Raw genomic sequence first — 21,713 nt, forward strand, 5'->3', positions numbered from 1 at the left:
ATTGGATGTCAATCCCCTCAGGACGTGTAGATGGAAGGCGTTTAACCTGTTGTGTTAAAACACCGGAAGACCTAATCATTGTTGGAAATATTCTCTGCACCGTTGATTTCTTCTAAGTTGTTTCAGCCTTGATATAAATTAAGATTTATGTCCAAAAAAAAAACTTTCTTTTATTTTGAAAGTGTATTTTAATGGCCTACCACTTACTCTATTATTCTACGGTATTCTTCGAGTTTCTCCTTGTTCAACTGCAAGGTCGCTATTTGTTTTCACTAGTCTGCTTCTTTCTTCTGACCTTGAATGACACGTGGCTAACGGCAGCTTATTACAACTGGCTATCACGTGACGCGGAAGGTTTTTCTTGGAAGCTATGGCGCAGGGAGAAGAAATATGAAATCAAGCGACAATTTTGGCACCTGAGCCTTCAGTTTCATTGCTTGCCTAGATGTTCTTTCCGGAAATAAATTCTCTTTTGGCAGCACCACTCTTTCCCCCATGATAAAAGATTCCTTTTTTACACCTACGCATTTTTAAATTGACTGTTTGCATAGGCTCTGTCAATATGTCAGTCATTGTTATATTAAGTTGACTTATATTATATAGGTTAATTGTACAAACATGGTTTTGTCGCTTATACTCAGACAGGCGCAGAGGAAATTGTAATCCCAAATAGCCTTTAGTATTCTATTCGGAGAGCCAATGGTTGTTGTATTTTGAGTTTAAAATACCACAGTTAACAGCTCTGAAGTCCAATCGCTATTGATATTCATTAGTAGACGGATTCCCGTCGGAGTCTTCCCTCCCCAGCAGAGTAAGGAGGGAGAAACCCATAAGAAAATAAATTGGGAATAGTAGTGTAAGACAAAGTTTGAGACCACAAGGAGGAATTCCTAAAGATCAGCAGGAGGTCAAGAAACCACTAGTTGAGAACATCCTAATAGAAGGATGACGTGTGGAGTAAAATTTGAAATTTTGTCGTAATATAGTGGCAGTGGAAACCGTCTATAGCTCTTATTCGTAGTCGGACTTGAGTAATTACGCTGGAGGTTCATATGACATCCCTACTGTTGTCGGACACAACAGTAGGCTAGTGGAATGTAATATTGAGAGAAAATCCTGGCTGTGGCCACTTTGCTTTATATGAAAATATTTTAGCTGATGGCAAATATTTTTAAATATAACTTTCGTCTGCGATAACACTGCAAGCAATCTCAGGCGAACTTCTCATTGAGCAGAGTCTAGTGACATCGTGGTGTTTCATTGTAACTGATCGACCGCTGTTTTGGTCACGGTTGAAGGTCATTCACCACAGATGTCCTTGACCGGCAGCTGTTTCGGCCAGTACGAAAAGCTAAGCTACGGAGGAACTTCATCTCATAAAATTTTTACAAATCCCTGGAAGGTGAATCGTCAGTAAAATCATTAGCAAATGAATAGCCTCATCACATTCACTGTTAAAACCAAATTCCTCTGTGCAAATAATATGCACAAGTTGTCATCATGCACACTATTTCTGAATAAATGTTTAATTAATAAAGTTTGCCCAGTTGGAATTTTCATCTTATTTACAGGTTTTATGGTCCGCCCACGAGTTACATCCCAAGATGATATTTTAGTCAAATAATGAGACATCATACGGAGATAACAGCCAAACAACTATTTTGTCTCAACAAGCAAAGGGAGGACAATTTTAAGGCCGATTGTACACGGAAGCATAGTGGCATAGTATTGGGGGTAAGGTGCCACTGGTGGTTTCCCGCAATGCGTCATCAGTACGCTTGTGAGGTAAACAGAGCTCTCTAAATGCTCAAAGTTGTGGTTTGTGTAGTATAGCGTGTTGTACTATTCTTCTAGCTACTTGGCCGCAGGGCCATAGTGGGATTTCTACCTTTCCCGCTGCCACCACAGGAAGATGAGCCAGACAGTCCATCGTTCTCTGGGTAGTCTCCGCCAGGACAAAAAAAAAAAAAAACTGCTCAGATGTGTAGTGATTATCTCCATGGAAGATATTCTTCCCTATAGGACTCAGTTGGTGGACGAATTCCTAAATGAAGAGTGGCTCTCCTCATCTCCCGACATGAATCCGATTACTTTATGCAAGTTCGCTTGAGGTACAGCCTCTTCCTCAATTTCTAGAATTACATTACATATAAAAATCACTATTAAAAAAAAAATATATATTTCAATTATAATTGAAAAGCTCATATCATCAGCCGTTAAAGTAAACAGCATGACAACTCGTTGCGAGAGTTGGGTGGCCAGTAGGAGTGACCATGCTCCCCAATAAACGTTTGAATTATGCCGTAGCAGGACTGGCCCTGTCAGTTTGCGTATTCACGATCTTAGGATTATTATGATATGAAAAGAGATGCATATTTATTTCCAGTATAATTGAATAAGAAATCAAAAAATGGGGAATTGGAGTTTGGACGCCCTTATTAGACCCTCTGAATGAGATGCTTAATACTTAAAATAGTAAGTATTTGGCTGATTATCGTAGCCACTTCGTAAAAAGAACTCCAACTAGTAGTGAGCAGAATAGAATCTAAATGTAAAGAAAGGACCTTCCAACTAACTAAATACATTTAAATAATTTTCTGTTTATACTCGGGGACGGCCACACGGTCAGAGGAGTTCACAAGATAGAGAGAATACAAGAAACACCGTATTTGTAGTTATGGGCTTGAAACCAGGTCACTAAAGGTCCCGTGTGCTTATGCATCCTCGTACCCGACCAATCGGCCTAACGGTAACAAGTCAAAAATTGTGCATCGGTAGACAACATAAACATTCTCCACCTTCTGCAGAAATAGAAACATGTATGTGTTATGTTAATACTGTATTTATGTTATTCTGTACATTATATAACAGGTCAGCAACCTTTTTGCTTCTTAGAAAGTCATTCTACGCGCACAACAACAAAAGTAAAGAGATCAGATAAAATCCTGTACGAGGGCAAGTTGAATTTGAAAATAAGAATCAGGACTGTGATATTCATTGCCATATGGAGAAAAAACCTGAACGATTAACAAAAGAAAAGACGGAGAGTTCTGGAGGCATTTTAGATCTTGGTGCCTACGGAGAGTCTTGAGAGTCGAATTGGGCAAGCAAAGTTAGTAATGGAGTTCTACAATGGCAAAGACTTACTAAATAAAGACAATGCAGAGGAGAAAATTAACGTACTGTGGGCATCCTTCTAAAAGGATGAAATACCACAAATTGCACTAGAGCAAGATAATGGGATCCTGAGGAGGAAGAAAGAGGTGAATGACCTGAGACACTGGACCGGACCGGACTGGACTGGGTTGAATGCCGAGTTAATTCATGGATGCTGAGAGACAAACTTTATTTGCTGCTTTCCCAGCCCCCTTTCAGACTGCACTTCAAAGTTTTTATACACTACTAAATTTTTCCGGATATGGTTGTAATTCAAGTTTTGAACACCATGTATTTTTTTTCGTATAAGTTTCGTGCAGTCTCCATTGGTCACCTTGTACCAAAGATCGTTGGGTAAGTCATGTGCAACGTTAATAACTTTTTTTTTTCTATCTTTGTCATACATACTACAGTTTGACCAAGTTTTAATTCTGTAATTCTTGCTCTAACTTTTCAGTCAACGTACCCCAAATTTAAAACGGAAAAGTGTCAAGATGCAGATTTTCCCAAATAATAGCATTTAATGATAATCTTCTGCCCTATAGGACTAATGGCGTTGTTTGGCTAATTATTAAAAATTAAAAAAAAACATTAAAAATTTTAAGTTGAGCGAGGTCTCTGTTATTAATTCATTATTGTCGACCAATTCTCTTACTGAAGATGTTTTCTGCCTCCCAAAGGCATATTTTGAGACGAGCATTTGGAAAACGTTAGTCTTAAAATATGGGTTTGGAAAATTTTTCAAAACTTCCAGAAACGAATAAATTTGGATGCATTTAGTTAGCTGGCATTGAACCGGGAATGAAAACTTTCACATGCGTTTATTTTAAAATTAAAATATTTTTAATTTTGTTAAAAATATATTTTAAATTCTTCATTGGCGAAAAAAATTCATTTATTGTAGCAGACGTATATCGAATTATATCAGCTAATCTTTTATTAGTTGATATAATTTGATGATCACATTTTGTTCAGTTTCTTCTGAACTGGGAGTATCTTATGCTCATAATGCCTTTTTTGTTTTCACTGTCTGTCCGCATATAACTACTTATAAAAACTACTCTAGTTTAGTTGAAATTTTATATTTGGCTCTTTTTATAAAAAATGTATACATAATGATGCTAATCTTATAACTATTTAGTAGTTAGCTGCGAGTAGATCTGATGTAGTTGCACTAACCCATAACTATAACGTTTTTTTTTATTTATTTATTTTTTTTTAAGGTCCTTGCCACCGAAATCTCAGGAAATTAGGTGGCAGGACCTGCCGGAGTAAATAACTATAATACTGGTGTACCTGGTCTGCCTCCACGAGGCAGAGTGTGGACAACGTTGGGTCCCATTAGGGGCCCAGCGGCTAAATGACCAGAGGAACAACGGTACACGACACTACACATGTACAAAATCCATACACTTTTAAACCTCTTGACAGTGTTCTGTTTCACACTCACAATGTATAGCCCGCGGAGATGGGGGAAACCAAACCCCTGGTGCCGTTTGACACTAAACACACTCTACACTCTAACTTCTAAGCATAATTTCATAGTATATTTGAATTTATGGTTTTATGTATTAAGTCTTTTTATAAAAAAATTGCGATCCCCAATTTCAAATCGGACAAATGGAAATATATTTATTATTATTATTTTTTTTTTTTTCGTGCATATCACATAGGCTAGGGCTGTACCTCTGACGGATATGTATGCAGCCCTAAGTATTATGCTCACCCCCTACCCCTTCAGAGTTAAACTTAGGGCTCACAAAGGGTATATAGGTACGGGTATTAAGGGATTATAATCTATCCATTTGTTTTTGTTAAAGCATCACTTTGCAACCAAATTTTTTTTTTTTTTTTTTTATTGAATTTCTAGAGTCACGCCACATACAAAAATCACTATTCAAAATTACAATTATACTGAAGTTGAAAACCATAATAATAATATACAGTGTAGGATCATCTCGCTTATTTTAATTAAAAATATGCACGATAGACGTTGGTGCCTTTTCATTGGAAAATCGTACACAAAACCATAAATTCAAATATACTATGAAATTATGCTTAGAAGTTAGTGCAACTGCATCAGATCTACTCGCAGCTAACTACTAAATAGTTATAAGATTATCATCATTATGTATCTCATATTGCGAATACCTTCACAACGAGCTTCCATGGTATTGCACTACCTCGAATAAGTAACTCTTCAACATAGGAGAAGACTATTGTTACTTATTCTCAGCGGATGCCACCACCCAGACTGCACCGTTTGAAAAATGGTATGGAATAAAATACTCTTATCCTCATACTGCCCCTATTAGACTTAGAAAAGCAAAAAAAAAAAGTTGTAGGAAAGTGATAGTAGGAGAAGAAGAAATGCCGTCGAAAGAGGAAAGGGACAGTTACTCCTCATACTCACATCACTCAAACCCCTCGAATAGGCAACGCTATCCCAGTAGAGAATGTTGTTACCTATTCTTGGAAACTCCAGGCTTCCTCTGGTGACCGTTTCAGGGCTATTTGGCTCTTCTTCGGTGGGGGAGGTACCCTGGTGTTGCGATGATGGCAAGGCAGTTGCAAAATATAATTCAACAATATGAGAGAGATGCCTGATGGTGTGTAGTAATCGAATCACGTCGCATTTTAGGGCAAAAGCCTCAAGTTGCGTAGTGAGTTAACGTGCTTTCAAGTTAGTGCAAATGCATCAGATCTGCTCGCAGCTAACTACTAAATAGTTAAAATTGGCATCGTTATGTATATCTCATATTGTGAATACCTGAGGCATTTTCCCTAAAATGCGACGTAATTCAAATCACTATGAAATTATTTAAATTTATACAAATAATAAATTTTAGTGAACTAAATGTAGTGATTAGTGCCTTTCTTATAATTATTGAGCTGCTCATTTAATTTTCTGACGTCTAACGGCTTTATATTTATTTATTTATTATTATTTTTTTAAATACTCTGGCACTTTACGTAAGCGGTTTGGAAGATTTTCAAAACTTCCAGAATTTAGAATAAATTTGGATACATTTCGTAGAAGCTGGCACTAAATGAATGGCATCGAACCGTGAATGAAAACTTTCACATGCGTTTTTATTGTATGTGCTATATAATTTTCAACTAATTAATCAACTATTTTGGTTATTGTTTCACCTTGTGGCTGAATTTCCTCAAATCAAAGGTGAAAGAGTCTGCAACTTCATGTGGAGATAAGCAGACAAACCAAACAGCCAGCGTATCCATTTACCAGCTTGGCTATCCATATTTCTTCTATCTCAGTTCTGCAGCATCTGCTCATTACTACTGCATTTCGCCAAGTGGTAAATAAAGCGTTGTGGATGGCCTTTTCAAAGTCTACAACCACGAATTGTTGGGGGAAATTCCAACTCTACGCATTTCACTCAATAGCCTACGCAATGTCTTGTGTGTTGCTTCTGTTTTATTTTTTTTTTTTTCTGGTAACAACAGCCATTGGAATATGACTGTTTTCAATTATATGTAGCTTAAAAAAATTGCAAAAAATATTTCTTACAGTACCGAAAAGTACCATCTAAAGGTTTTCCGTTTCAAACCTTCCTCTGTTTCCATAAGTTCCTTGGCAATTTTGGCTGCAGTTACCTATTGAGGTATGTTTTCTAATATCCTTGTTAAAACTTGTCGCGACCTTCAACTTTATCTGCCTTGGTCCGAGTCAGAAAATGTTGGACATTTTGACATAGGCTATCCATATATTGTAGCTGAAGTACTGCGCTCTGATTAGAGCGATGGAGGATGCGCAGAAACGAAATGTTCAGTTCGCGCATATGAATGATTGTTTTTTGACGAGCTCTTTTTTGTTATCAGTTTACTAAATACATAAATCATGAATTATTATAATTGTTTGATATACTAATCACGATAGAAACTTGAAATACGCGCGTTATCTTTCAATTGTTATTAAAATCTAGGAAGAAAATAAAGTACATAACAAAAATATTTAACTGCTTATCTGTGGTGCTGCTTTTCAGTTTTTATTAAAAATCCAGTAAGAAATAAGCATTACAAAACATATGCAGTTTTGTGAAATAGTTACGTTTTGTATATATTACTAGTTAACTAATTATCTTGTTGCCAATTAATTACTAATTTATTATTTTACATTTTACGTCTATTAATCACAGAAAAAGAAAAATGCAATAATTTCTTAATTTAAAAATCGAACTCGTGTAAAATGTAACACATTGCGTACATTACCTAACTTGTTTGTCATAGTCGTTAATGGTGAACTCGCTATAGAGTGAATGACCTACATGCAGCGTTATTTTACATATCTGTAATTGAGCCTTACCAGACCAGTTTTTTTAGACATTACAGCATTTGAATGATGATTTTTGCTGTCATCACTAGAAAATAGCATTAAGAATTTTAAAATATTCTATTCCGTTTATAGATCTTTATAAACGGAATAAAGATTAACATGATTATAGGAAAAATACTGGCATATATATTATTAAAAACTCGCTTCTTGTCCTTGTAGATGGTGTCATGTAACTGTATTTTTAATAGAAAAAAAAAAAAAAAAAAATGAAGGTGTCTCATGTCAGTTATATAAGTAGTCTTTGCTCCCTTTCTGTGGCACCAAAAAAAAAAAAAAAACTTGCATAAGGAGACAAGTCGGCACTCATAATATAAATCTGTTACAATTATTATTTTTTATCCTTTAACGTGACATCAGTTTCATAACTGTTCGTTGCAAATGATTTTTGCACTTTTTTTCCCCCCTCTCAGGTGAACACAGTGAAAATAATCGCCTTCCTCCCCATGCTGGGTGGAAAAGGCCCGAGTTCAGCAGGGGCGCGAGGTTTTTTTTTTTCTTTCACAGCGTGGCTGAGTTAATCGGTCTCAAGCGAGGGTTACAGTTTTCTGCCTTCCAGAAACTGGTTTTAATTCCAGCAAACCGACCGAAGGATTCATGTAGTTAGATGCACAATATTAACGCATCACAGTCCAAGTTTCTGTGGCGCTTAACGCAACGCCTAACTTAGGAAACAGTCTTTATTTTATTGCTCTGTACTGTAATGTATTATATTGGCTATTTCTCTTTCATTTATCCTTTACCTACAAGACTCGTAGATTTTCTTCTGAAAATCAGCAGTAGTAGTTTGGAGCATGCTATTTCTTTGGATTTGTAGATTTTTCCGAATTGAATTATCATAATCACTAAGGACACGCATTTCTTAAAGGATAAACTTTGATTGATCCACGTACTGACCCGAATCCGCACCTTGCTTCTTAAATGAATCGATTTTTCATCTGGTAATTCAATAGTTCTTAATCTATATTAGAAACAAGGGCAGATGAAGCGGCTTTTAGTTTTCGCTTAAAGAGGAGTTACAGAATAAGCCGTTTGCCTTGGGTAAAAAAAAAAACTGTAACTGTAAAATCGGAGTAAAAAAATAAAAATGCTAATTTTTTCTACTATTGATTTCTCTTGTTCTCATTACAGAAGTTATTACTCAAACTTTATTTTGCTTCTTATTCGGGTTGGTTACTTTAATTATCATAATCCGGTTAATTAAGGAGTTTACCCATCTGGGAACTTTAGATCACTGGTTGGCAACCTTTTTAGTACTGTGCCCGATTTACTGAGTTTGGGTGTCTTGTTTACTGTAGGATGTCTGGGTGCCAATTTTTGAAATCGGATATATAAAGAATCTCCTGTTATATTGAGGCTATACAAAGATGGGGTGAGTGCATTGAAATTTAGGGAACTTCAGTCTGAAATTAAATTGGGACAATTATATGAAATAGTCTTGAGATTAGTACCGCAGGTGGTTGTACTTAGGCTGACTTTTTTGTTAAATTTTAACAAAAAAAAAAAAGGATGGGTTTTCCTGTGGATTCCATAAACAGGGTGTAGAAATTCAACAAATTCTTCTATGGTACATAATCTCAGCTATTTTTGAAATAGATGAAAGAACTACCGACTTCATACTGACATTTCGCTAACAAAAAAAAAAAAAAAAAAAAAAAAAACCGAATAATGAAGACTATTTTATAAATATAGGGACAGACATTTTATATCAGTAATCATTTATACCGTCCAGACTTATACAGCACTTGCTGCAGTTTTTGTTATTCTCTTGGCAATGATAGGTGCTTGGTGCACACTCCTTGTTTTGGTTGAATAAATTATGCGACTGGTATCTTTCTTTTTTCATTAAAATCTGATGTGCAAACTTCTTATGAGTAGACGACATGCTGTTTGATTGGCAGCTTGCCAGACAAATTAGACTTCGCACACTCATGCTTTCAGACTTGGGTGTGAATTTATTGTGTATTTTATTTGAATATACATAGTTTATATAATTGTTTTGGCACTTTCCTTCTTTCCAGGTTCTTCTGTTGAATGTTACGAGTGTAACTCTAGGGACGACAGCGATTGCTCCATTGTCATTGATGACAGGTATGTGGTGAACTGCAGCGCAAATCATACCTCTTGCCGGACTATAGAACAGTGGATTGACTTTAAAATGCTGGAACGTAAGTTTATCTCGGAATAGATTTTCTGTGTTTTATAAATTTACGTTAATACAGTAATTCTTCATTATCATTTTGTATTCAGAATGCCTTTTAAGAACTGCAAATAGGGTAGGAGTTTTGAAAAATTTAAATTGATTAGTGTTACTTGATATGTCTGATAAGTAGATTACTGTTAATTGCTGTGCATAATGAAGTCACTGCCCTCATTTCTTGAACATGTTTTTTTTTTTTTTTTATTTTTTCGTACGAAAAAATAGCCCTAGTCAGTCTACGCAATTTGAAGTAGACTATGAAATTGAATACCCCATATTTAAAAAAAAAGTAAGTTCGTGTTACTTAAATAGCGGACCAAATAGATTGCATAACCACAAAATGAATCCATAAATCATTCGGCAGTATTGACAAATATATTAGTAACCTTTAATTACAGAATCGATTATTTAAGAATAATACATTGGCGAATAATTAAAGCGCCCTTTTTTGTTAGGTTTGAAAACATCTTTCTAATGGTCTCTGTTTAGATCATATCTTGCTTTCCGTTGTTCTTGCTACTGAATCGCTAAAAACTTCTTGATAAGTCATCGGGTGGTTTTCGTCACACCAGCGATAAGCTGGTTGCCACAATTAGTCCATGTTCAGAGTCTCCGTATGAGATGTTGAACATTCTGTCGAAAACATTGCTTTTCTTTAAGTTTACGTTCCTGGAGTAACAGGACTGTTCCGGTTCAGCGATAAAATGATGTCGCCATAACGCACCTGGTTCATAGTAACAGCACACTCGACCTCAAAGCCCGAAATGGCCCACAACATTGTCATGTTCGGTGTACAAGGGTTTCTCAGCAAATTTAGCTGACCACTGGAAATTAAGATACGTGTTCGCCGATACAACTGCATTTGACGTCCATTAGAAAACCAGATGCTTCAAAGAAAGTTCTCATTCATTGTGATCAGTACAGTCCCTCTGAAAAGATCATCCAACTCAACCACTTTATTCATTATGAAAGAACGTTCAGCATGTACACATTTCTCTGGAGTAACATTTGTTTCACGTCCACTTCTTTTGCGATGTGGTCAGCCTTTTCCTTGGCAACTACAGAATTTCTCGTTGTCGCTAACGTTTGGTCTCTTTTTCCGGGAGACGTTCGTCCGGTTTTACGGAACTTAAGTCACTTCTTTACTGGCTTCTTTTAATGTAGAAAGTCGTCTAAACTTAATTCCGTATTCAACTTGAATTTTGTTTAGTCCACCACATGGACCACAATGATATGAGTGGCCATTTTGATTTAGAGAAGATGACTTCTTTTGATGCTTGTTTTCACAATAACAGACTTGTTTTACAAAATGATCCAAGCGGATGCTCACCGATGGTACTTCCACCTTTTGGGATGATTTATTGTAAACAATATTATATTTTGCATTGGTCTCAACTTTGTCAGTCATTGAATAAGCACTGATATCTTGAAGACGCGACACAGCTGCCCGAATAATCTCCCCAGAGATTATTCTTCACGTTCTAAATTAAGTTGAAAAATGAGTAGTAGAGGTACTTCGATTGGACTGGAAAATTTTTTTTCATCGCTTTCTTGCTGTTCCTAAAAGCTCGTATTTTGAGTACACACGACCTATGTGTGTATATCTTATTCCCCTCCCGACGCAATTAGCCCTTAAGAACTAATATAGGCCTAGTCCGGTGGTTTTAAAAACAGTGTTGTGCCATTATATTGTAATAGGGGAAAAAAAAAAAAAAAAACCTTTTCCATCATTAATATTTGATAGAGGCGAAGTTCCTGAAGCTACTTGTTGCGTTAACAAATTGAAAATCATAAAGATAATTTTGGTGGTAATAAAATCCATCGGCTAGGTGCTTAATACAGGGGCACAGTAAGTCATAAAGCTTTGACGTATGCAGATATCTTATCTGGCATCCCCAGAAGCTTAAGATAAATAACTGCCTTTTATTAGGGTTTTCCATTTCATCAAGACTAGTACCCCACATTAGACAATTCATTCTGGTTATGTTTATCGTGTAAATAGCAATAAAATACTTGGTTATGAGTGCTTTTCGGCCTACTTTTAATTCACTAGCTTTCGTCATTGTAGGGGAGGTTGCAGATAAGTTTGAAACAGTAGTCTGGGAGCAATAAAACTGTACAACAGCAGAACTAATAAATGAGAATGCTAAAATTTCTCAGATATTACATTCTCACGCACGTTCCTAACCACGGATCTCTAGAGGTTAGAATATTTAGAAATAGAAAGCTGGGTGAAAAAATAAGACCTAAGCAGAATAAAATGCAAAGCCACGAAGCTAAATCTACAATGTACATTTTTAATACTTGGCTGTGAAATTTCGGCAATTAGTCCGAATTACTGATAGTTATGCGCGTATAGTTCGTTTATGGTTACCGTCATTTCTTTTAAAATTAGTATTTTACATGGAAATCATCTCCGAAACGCCCTACTTAAAACCGAATAGATTATTTTATTTATTATTATTGTTATTATTATTTTTTATTAAGGAAAGTCTGACTTAGGTTTTATGCAGTAGACAGCATGCATAATGTACAACGTGCTAATCCGCGTGTTTAATAGTGCATGGACATTCTGAAATGTGCTGTCAAGAAAAGATAAAAGATTGCTATGTGGAATGATAAGTGTCACTTTGCCACTGTTCTTAGTTTCACTGCTTATGAAAATTTACTTAATATATTTTTGGTGGTGGTGGTGGTGTTTTTAATGTCAGTTGTAGATTTATTATTTTTATATCGTCGATCGTTTAAATGTTTGTTGTTTTATTTTTATTCCATCACTCTCGCGAACATAACGTAAAATTTTCGATTACTATAGTTTTTACCAATCCACGTGTCCCAGAAAAATGTTACTGCACTTTGACACGCTCCCATTAAATAAATAATACCAGTTTATTCGTAAAAGAACTTGTATAACTACACAATCTGCAGAGGTGGAGAAATTTTAGCGTTAGTTTTGGAACATGTTAGGCCTGAAGGCTGTCAGATGAGGGGCAGCGAATATTTAACGATTCATCATAAGATGTGATGCCTCCCTTAAAAATTAATCAGGAGATATCTCTAGGGGGGGAAAATTATTTAATAAAAATAAAGGTATATTTTTACTTTTTTGTAAAGAACTTAAATGTATCCCAAGTGAAGAAATGGTTCTTGTCTAGAAATCTAGTTGTCGAAGATAGGCATGAAAGACCCATACCTCTGCATCCTTTGATCATTCAGTGCTATAGCCAAGTCAAGCGTAAGGGTACAATAGTATTAGTGTTTTGAGTTGACCACTGTTCAGACTCGCGTGATGAGTGCTAAATGCGTTGATGTTCATGTGTTCTCTATATCTTGTTTATGAACTGACTTTCTGTGGTTGGCTTGGAGTCTAAACAGAATTTAACCATTACATTCCGAAATTTTGCATTTCACTTTCATCAAAATATCGTGGTTTGAATTGTCACGGAAGAAACCAGTACAACTGACGTTAGCAAATATGTTTTGTCTGTGGAAAAAAAAAGAAAAAGTTCTTGTTTATAATCCGGCACGACCACCAGGTCAGTGGAGTTTACAATAAATCAATCAACCAATACAATTTGTTAATTGTATTTTAGCAGTCACGGGCTTTGAACCCCGGTCTACTCAAAGAGCGTGTGCTACCGCACTCGCGCTCTGACCACTCGGCTATGTCAGGCTTCATAGTAAATATGCAATAGCTTAAAAAACGGGCGATAAAAATAATATTTTAAAATATTAATTTAATCATATTTTAGAGGGGAAAATAGAGTAGGGAGGAGGAAATTTTCATGGCTGAAAAACATCTGCAACTAGACTGGCAGATCAGCTGAGGATCTTTTTCATAATAAATAGAGAATAGGAAAATAGAGGAGAGTGGGGAGGAGGAAACTTTTTCATGGCAGAAAAACATCTGCAACTGGACTGGCAGATCAGCTGAGGATCTCTTTCATCTCGTCCAAGACAGAAGTACAACGTCGTGATCGCCAACCGCCAATAGGAGACGGCATCAAAAGAAGAACTTAATATTTTTTTAAAAAAATGTAATTAAAAATTACATTTTGTTTTTTGGTTGTTCGTCATATTTCACATTACTTTTAAGAAACGCCAACGTTCGATTCAGTTTCCACGAACTTGCTACGATACCTCAGCCAGAGTCATCTTAGTTGGCCTCATCTTTACATTGATTGCCATACAAGATTCCGGTCTGTCACAACTGATTGTTAGTAATAATTTTTCTGATGACGTCACCGAAAAACGGAAATAAGTCACTTTCCGACCATCTGAGACATGGTTCGTTCTCTCTGCACCCCTGTGTCGTTTCTCTCTGCTCCTTATCAATCAACTAGGCATGATCGATGCAGTTTAAAGACGTGGTTACTTTCCCCTACGTGGTACTGGAAGAGTAATTAAGGAAACTAGCCAGGTACTATTTGCGAAAACGTATGACAACGTATGCAACAGCGTGTCGCAAGTCGATCGCAGTGTAACGGTTTCAACAATCGGGGGTTTCATAATTCCGCTGGGTCATGGCTTTGCTGGTTTCAGTGTGCTAATACCCGGCTTAAAAAGGTACGGGTATCATGGACGGTCAGACAACCTAATATAAATGTAGGTAATCCGGATAAGATGTAGTAAACTATCGTTCTGGGAATATTATCATCACTAGGTAATGAAGTAATTTTCCGGGAATATTGTCCTCGGATCTTGCAATAGCATCTTTCATGCTAATGCATTTTTCTTGGAACTGTGCCAAGATGGCATTTCCGTGTGTGTTTTTTTTTTTTTTTTTTTTTTTTTTTTTTGAGATCATGTTAGCGTATCACTATAGTTGCGCCACCTTGTGATCAAAGTGATAATTACTTTTAATTATTTTTTTTTTCATAAAATATTGCTTAAAGAATGAAAAATTATAAAAGACATATATTAAATAATTCAAGAAATTATACACGGCGGGATAATTGGGTCCAAATTGCATTCCGGTTGCCCTTTCGAACATTGATTATAACTGATATCTTGGTAGCGATGTGGATATATAAAATGATTCGAAGTGTGTGCAAAAAAAATAAAATAATAATATAAATAAATATGAAATAAATAAAATGAGTAATAATGTGGGTTTATTTTTCCGTTATAATCAGTGTTCCAAAGAACAACCATTAAAAGTGAACCGTTATGAAGCCATGTTTGAACTTTAGAAAATAATTGGAGTTTTCAATGGTAAAATATAATAAGAATAAGCAGATGCATCCCTAGTAAAAATGTTTATTCGTGCTGGGCGCATGTTTGCTTATTATTATTTTATATTTCACCATTGAAGACCTTAGAGATCATATTGAAGTGTGTAAAATGAATGAGGCTGAAAATTTTACTGTTATAGGGGGCACAGATTCAGATTGATAAGTTTAGAGTGGATTGCAGGAAAGTTTCTTTTAGATAGCGACTTGTTAATAACAGGAATAAGTTGCCTCCAGTGAGTGGTTGAGACTTACAGCTCGGGGAAAACCGGTTTGACTCCCTCCATGGCCATTTTTTTTTTTTTTTTTTTTTTTAAATTCAAACAGCGATCCTGTAACCTTTTTTTTTAAAATCAGACATGTTCTGAATTTTATTTCCCCTTTCTTGTTATGGACCATAGAACACGTCCCAGAAATTACTTTTGTATAACTTCTAATAGGCTCATAAATCAGTACTATTATATGGATTTACCGCAAAATATTCGATATTTATAAAGACCAATATTTTGAAATATTCAGCAAGATTTGGCTATTGAACAGATTTCGTAGTTTTCAATCATAAAATTAGAAACTGATATGTCACAGTGCGATATGATTACGCATCTATTTTATTTTTTATTTGTATCCATTAGGAGAAGGTTCCATCCCATTTTTTACAAATGAGCCAAAATGAAAATACTCTTGTGTAAAATGAATCTTTTCTTTCAACCCCTGATAATTTCTTAGTCAAGTATTTTTCACGGACATGTCCAATTTTAACTTTTATCTTCCTTTGACCTGATTGATGGCACTCTCTCACGCACACACAGTGCAATCTTCATTGCAGTACTTGGCGTGGGCCATATTTGTCTGACTCTCGAATGGGTACTTTAGGACAGTCAGCTCAGTTGTTGCACTCCTTTGTCATCAAAAGCAGTATGTAATCCTGAATTAGTTGGGATGGAATTATCTCGCTGGAAAATAAAGGTCCGATTCAATACAACTGGGTGCCTCCGTAGCCAGGTGGGCAGGAGCAGCAGTGCGTAGCACACGCTTCTTGATTAGACCGGGGTTCGATCCTGTGACAACCAAATACGGAGAATGCGGAAAGGTCAAGAAATGACGACCGCATATCCCCGGAGCAACATGGCCTTAGTTGCTAATGCTCCTGAAAAAACCAAATAATAACAATCAATGCAACTGGCAGAATATAGGAAATAGGAGTTGCCCAAAAGTTGTGCACGATACTACATTAAGAGTGAACAGGTGTAAGCATTATCTCCTTACACTTTTTTTTTTTTTTCTTTTTTAATATGAAATAACATGATTTTGATCCAGTTTCTTTTCAATATGAGAATTGTAATTTTAAATGCTAACTAATGGTCTTTTGTTTTTCAGAGGAAGATCGTAAACGAATAATACGACAGTGTGCTACTCGAGGTGATCCCGAAAAGCCCTGCTATTACAAAGCTGGCCTAGGCGGGAGGCAAAATGTTTGTAACTGTTTCTCGCCTAAGTGTAATGAAGCTTCAGTGATCAGCGCGAAATTTTCTGTTTTCTTCATTTTAGGACTGTCGTTGATGGTGATTCTATGATTAAAAATCAGTGCTAGAAACATCAGCAAACGTTTTAGTCCAACATGGCTGCGCAGTAGTAATTGGGATTCATTTCTAAGCGGAGAAAGAAACAATCGACTTTATTACACGACAATTTGGAATTCGGAGATCTCATCTGACATGGTTATTATACAGTCATACTGCTAATCGGCCTCCATTCACCAGTTAATATTTGTGAAGACGTTTAGCCTATAGTGTACATTGGCCAGATTTATATGGTTATTTTTCATCACTTAAATTCGGTTATTTTGTTAATTACTGGACAAAGCTTTTTTTTTCTCCTGCTTTTTGAGGCCACGATGTTTAGGCACATCACTTCAGTATTTTGTGATATTTGCATGGATACTTTGTTTAACATTTTCATAATTTTCTAGTTTTTAACTAAAAATTAAATCTAAATTTATAAACCTCTTTTGGAAGGGTGGCTGGTCTTTCTAAGAGCTCAATAGTAAACTCTAATATGAATGCTTTAATTGTGGTGGGAAATTAATTTCTCATAGAAATATTACAATGTGATTAATTTAATTTAAGTATTGATCGACGTAATCTGTTTATCACCCCTTTCAAACTTGCCAATCCGGAAGCTAAGCTATTTCAATTTTCAGACAATTTTCAAGTTGTTTTTTTTTTTTTTTTTTTTTTCTTGCCACATTTATTCTTTGTACCAACTTTTTTTCCACCGTACAGTTTTCTCACCTGAAAACTTGCCACCTTATTTTAAGGACTCTGAAGTTGTAGGGCAAGGTGGGGCTTGTTAGAAATTAGAATTGCAATTTCAATAATCCAGATAGTTTGGAAATTTGAATTGCAATAGCCAAGCTAGTTTGAAACAATTAAGTTGCATATTTTCCCCCTACTATTGGAGAAAACAAAGTAACTTAACAAAATACAGGTTGGTTAAATGGAAGTACTTTGCGATTTTCCTGACTAGGCAACCTTACGTTTCTTAGTTAATTTTCTTAAGATACCTACTGAGGTATTTTACTAAAAAATATTTTTATTAAAGCATTTTGAATATTTCACCACTCATTTTGATGGTAATTACCATCCCATCAGAGGTAGTTTTATTCCCTCCAGTGGAATACAAAACAAGTAGCTTGGGTTAAGTTAAGCAGCATTATCAAAAGTCTTTTTTTGTACGAAACTGAGCTATTAGAGTAATATAAACTCTCAGCAGAAAATTTACCTCCCCACGACACGTGTATTGTGAACATCGGAGCAATCGTGGGAAGAAGAGGCAAGATTGCTTAAAGACTCAAACTTTTAGTTTATCTAGATTTGGCCTTCTTTAGGCCCGAAACTGTATGTAAATGTCATACTGGCTATCTACCAATAAACTTTCAACAATTTTTTCCTCATTTGTCTCAGTCACCTGTGAAGGAAATTTTTGCATTACTATGCATGAAAAATGAATTTTTTGAACAACTTTTTCCTGTCTTTCGTTTCCTTAATGAGAATTTATACCAGTGTTATAGAAGTTTTAATGGCCATTAATGCAGTATATTTATCGGACTCAGAGCCACACAACAGGGATGGAAGGGTGCTGAGAGCTGCATAGTATCTGAATGTGTCATCTGTTTCGTTCAGAGAAATGTTTAGCAAGGATGGATCTAACCTTATTCCTCCTCCACCGAGTGGACAACTTGTACACTTAAAGAAATTTCTTTTGCAAGTTGAACAGAAAAAGAATATTTGTGCATAAAACTTCAATTTAGTTTCGGTACAAATATTTAGAATGTATGTCATTTATTACTGTAAGAGTTCTGAATCTATAGGAGTCTCTTTGATTGACTTTGATTAAACATAGGCAGATACACTGCAAACTTTTTAAGGGATGGGAGTGGAGGACCATATTTGAACTATTTTTTGTATGTCTTTTCTCCTCTTGTGAAAAGTTTTAAACACCTCTTTTGACATCAAAAATATATTGCAGGTGCCTTAAAAATATGAAATAAAGTTCGTTGCGACTTAAATCAATGGTGCTGAAACCAAATGAAACCCATTCGCTTGTTAATTGTACTTTCAGAATAGATATTCTCATGAGTAATTTATCAGTGTTCACTCGGCGATGAATAGTCACTTCACTAATTTCATTCACATATCAAGGATCACAAAGTAAATCGGCACTTCATTTGTCTGTTTGAAAACCAGTAAAATATGATTAATCTAGAAAATGTAGACATTTGGTTATTCAAGAATTTGTTAGCTCTCTTGTGTAGAGCAATGCCATGTTTGTCGGCAATATCTTCTGGAAAAAAAATAAAGTATTTTAATACTTCTTTCTGTTACTGAAACTTGTTTCTAGATATCCTTGGCATTACCTTTTGCTTGATTAAATTTTTAATTAAATGTTTTATTCCAGGATGAAAACACCAGCCCATTCATTAGTCAACTCTGGATCTATGGAAACAATCACATGTTGAAATGGAGTAACAAGTTCGAGAGACCTCTTTACGTTGTGTTTGTGGCCAGACATCCAAAGGAGGATGTCGATCCTCTTTGGAATCTATATACATAACCGTTCTAATACAATGTGTCACATCAATTTTGCCATTGGTAATACCTAAAAAAAAATTGGGAACTTAAGCTAAAAAAAAAAAAAAAAAAAAAACAATTACATTAGAGTCGCCCTGTAAATTATTAATACATATACCCACATATGTATTGTCTGTAAATTGCGTGTGTTCTCTGGTTGATTTGCCTGTTTTGCTGGACGAAAAAACCCCCTGTTTCTGGGGTTTTTTTTGTCCAGAGAAGCAAAGGTAGGAACCTTTGCTCTCTATGCCTGAGACCGACTAACCCAGCCACGAAGTGCAAAAAAGCCCATTAAAAAGTTCCTTGCGTCATCGAGGGGATTCGAACCCGGGACTTTTCCACCCCGTGTGTGGAGGATGGTGATGATACCACTGAATTGTCCCATGAAAAATAGAGGCATTGATGCAGATGCGATATTTGGTGTTAATTATAATTAAGCCAGCCACAACGGTTCAAAAAGCGTAGTGGTAATGCTGCTGTGTGTATGCATTCATGGACAGGAATAATGTGGTTGTAGGCTATGTACACACTGGAAACTATTAGTATGGTGGAGGTTTGGGCTATATGCAAAAATCAAATATTTAAATTAAGATCATAGTGTGTGTGACGTGCATGAAAATGTTACAAACTTATCTAAAGCAAAACTCTTTGCTAGCAACAGACAGGGTCCCATGGTCTTCCAAATTGTAGAGTTGTCAGTGTGCAGTAGGAGGTAATACAACAGAGAGGACAACTGCCCTTGCATTCTAGGGCAATTCAAATTGGAAAAATCACCTGGAAAACGTTCAGAAATGTAAGGTGATTGAGTAAGGTGTTTGACATTTGGAATCTACTCAACTGCAGCTGTTAAGTGCTTATAGAGAATTATCAAGTGTAATCATCGTCAAACGATAATTTACCTTTACATCTGATTCAGGAGGCATTAGTAGTCTCAACATGTGAAGAACCCTGAAAAGGATATAATAGAAGCAGTGATTTCTGAGCCAACTGAAACAAGCCCTTAACATCAGGGTTGTCTTTGATAGAGTCACTGTTTTGGCCGTATTAATAATTCTACAAAATTATTTTAATATTAGTGGAAATTATTTTTCAAATCTTGGCAGCTATCATTCAGGAAAAGGCATCTTTCAGTTACCCACCAAGATTTCTGCATGGATACACTTCAAGAGAAGTTCCATATGGAGGGGCTCACCTTGTTATTTCCCATTGCCCTTGTGCAGTTCCTCTCCAACCATCCTAATATGCTATCATGTGTAGATGATCAGAAACTTTCGATCACCCAAACCACGTCTCCACAAAAACTGAAGAGATTACTTGGCTAAGCTAAACTTCAAGACTTTTTACCTTCAATTGGTCTGTAAATTAACTGTTGCAAATCAGCCCAAATTAAATTTATTTTAAAAAAACATAAGAATGGCATAACTATCCAATTTAACTGAATTCAAAGAGTCAAATCTCATTGCAATTTCCGATGAGGAAATTCGCATTTTTCAGCATTTCAAAGAAATAAACCAATATAATAGAATTGTGGAACATCAAACAGGAACCTACTGGTATAAAATCTACAAAATGCTTATACAAAGGTGCATTTCACGTATGCATGGGTAATTTGGTCTTCCATACCACCTAGCTATCTATAAAATCACTTAATGCTGAATATTGATTTCCTCTGACTGCTAAATAAACATCTGGAACCAAACAACTATCTCCAAGTCTGTGATTGCTAACCTATTATTATGCAAGGACCCTCACTACCTTTTATCAATTCATAACGAGTGAGATCCCCCTCTCCTTTTGTTGATAAATCAAGTCCTGGCCTACAAAGAGCAAATTTCGTCCTTAACACCCAATGCCTCTCTAAACTAAATGACCTTGACTGGCTCAAACATTTCATACAGGCTGCTTCTATTTCCCTGCACCAGTTGTAGAAAATTAAAAATGCTCTTCTGCCTTAACAGGCAAATTATGCAACAGTAACAAATACAGAACCAAAACATTGTCATAACATTCCCAGTTCTGATCGAAGGCCTGCTAGCGAAATGTGTGCTATTCTTTCGCTAGATTCTTTAATTAGAGAGAAATGTGCGCACACATTTCACAGATTAACTTTGAAAGTAAAGCTATACTAATAAAAGGGCAAAATACAATGTGCTGCCACTTTATTAGGTACATCTACCTAGTAGCGCGTTGAACTTCCTTCAAACCAGCCTGAATTCGTCTAGGCATGGATTGAACAAGAAGATGCTGAAAACGTTGGAGTACCACACAGTTCCTTGAGATTCGACGGGAGGTGCAGCGAACAGCCCTTTCAGCTCATCTCAAAGATGTTCAATAGGATTGAGATCTGTGAGACACTGCAGCAAAGAAAAATTGTCATGTTCCTCGAACCATTCCATAGATTTGGGCTTTGTGCATCGTCGCATTATCTTGCTGTAAGTAACCATCTGATTGAGGATAAACTGTCAACATGAATGGGGGGTCCGCAATGATATTTAGGTGCGATGTGACATTCAGACGTGAATCTATGGGTATCAATAGACCCAAAGTGTGCCAAGGAAACATTCCCCGAACCATAACACTGTCCCCACAACCTTGCACAGTAGTCAGACATGATGGGTCCATGGATTCACGTTGTTTTCACC

The 21,713-nt window shown here is 36.0% G+C and overlaps 1 protein-coding gene across 1 annotated transcript in view; it reads left to right on the plus strand.

The window, feature by feature from the left end:
- LOC150083495 (uncharacterized) overlaps positions 1 to 17,165 on the plus strand; it is a 36,420-nt gene extending 19,255 nt beyond the window's left edge. The window contains exons 2-3 of the mRNA XM_090378027.1: positions 9,532 to 9,678; positions 16,319 to 17,165. Coding sequence (XP_090234153.1) covers positions 9,532 to 9,678; positions 16,319 to 16,515 — 344 coding nt within the window. The 3' untranslated portion in view covers positions 16,516 to 17,165. The remainder of the gene's footprint in view (positions 1 to 9,531; positions 9,679 to 16,318) is intronic.
- Positions 17,166 to 21,713: the final 4,548 nt, after the last annotated feature.

The sequence above is a fragment of the Mastigoproctus giganteus genome, chromosome 7 (assembly GCF_048544385.1).
Source record: "Mastigoproctus giganteus isolate SK-2022 chromosome 7, ASM4854438v1, whole genome shotgun sequence".
NCBI classification, from domain to species: domain Eukaryota; kingdom Metazoa; phylum Arthropoda; class Arachnida; order Uropygi; family Thelyphonidae; genus Mastigoproctus; species Mastigoproctus giganteus.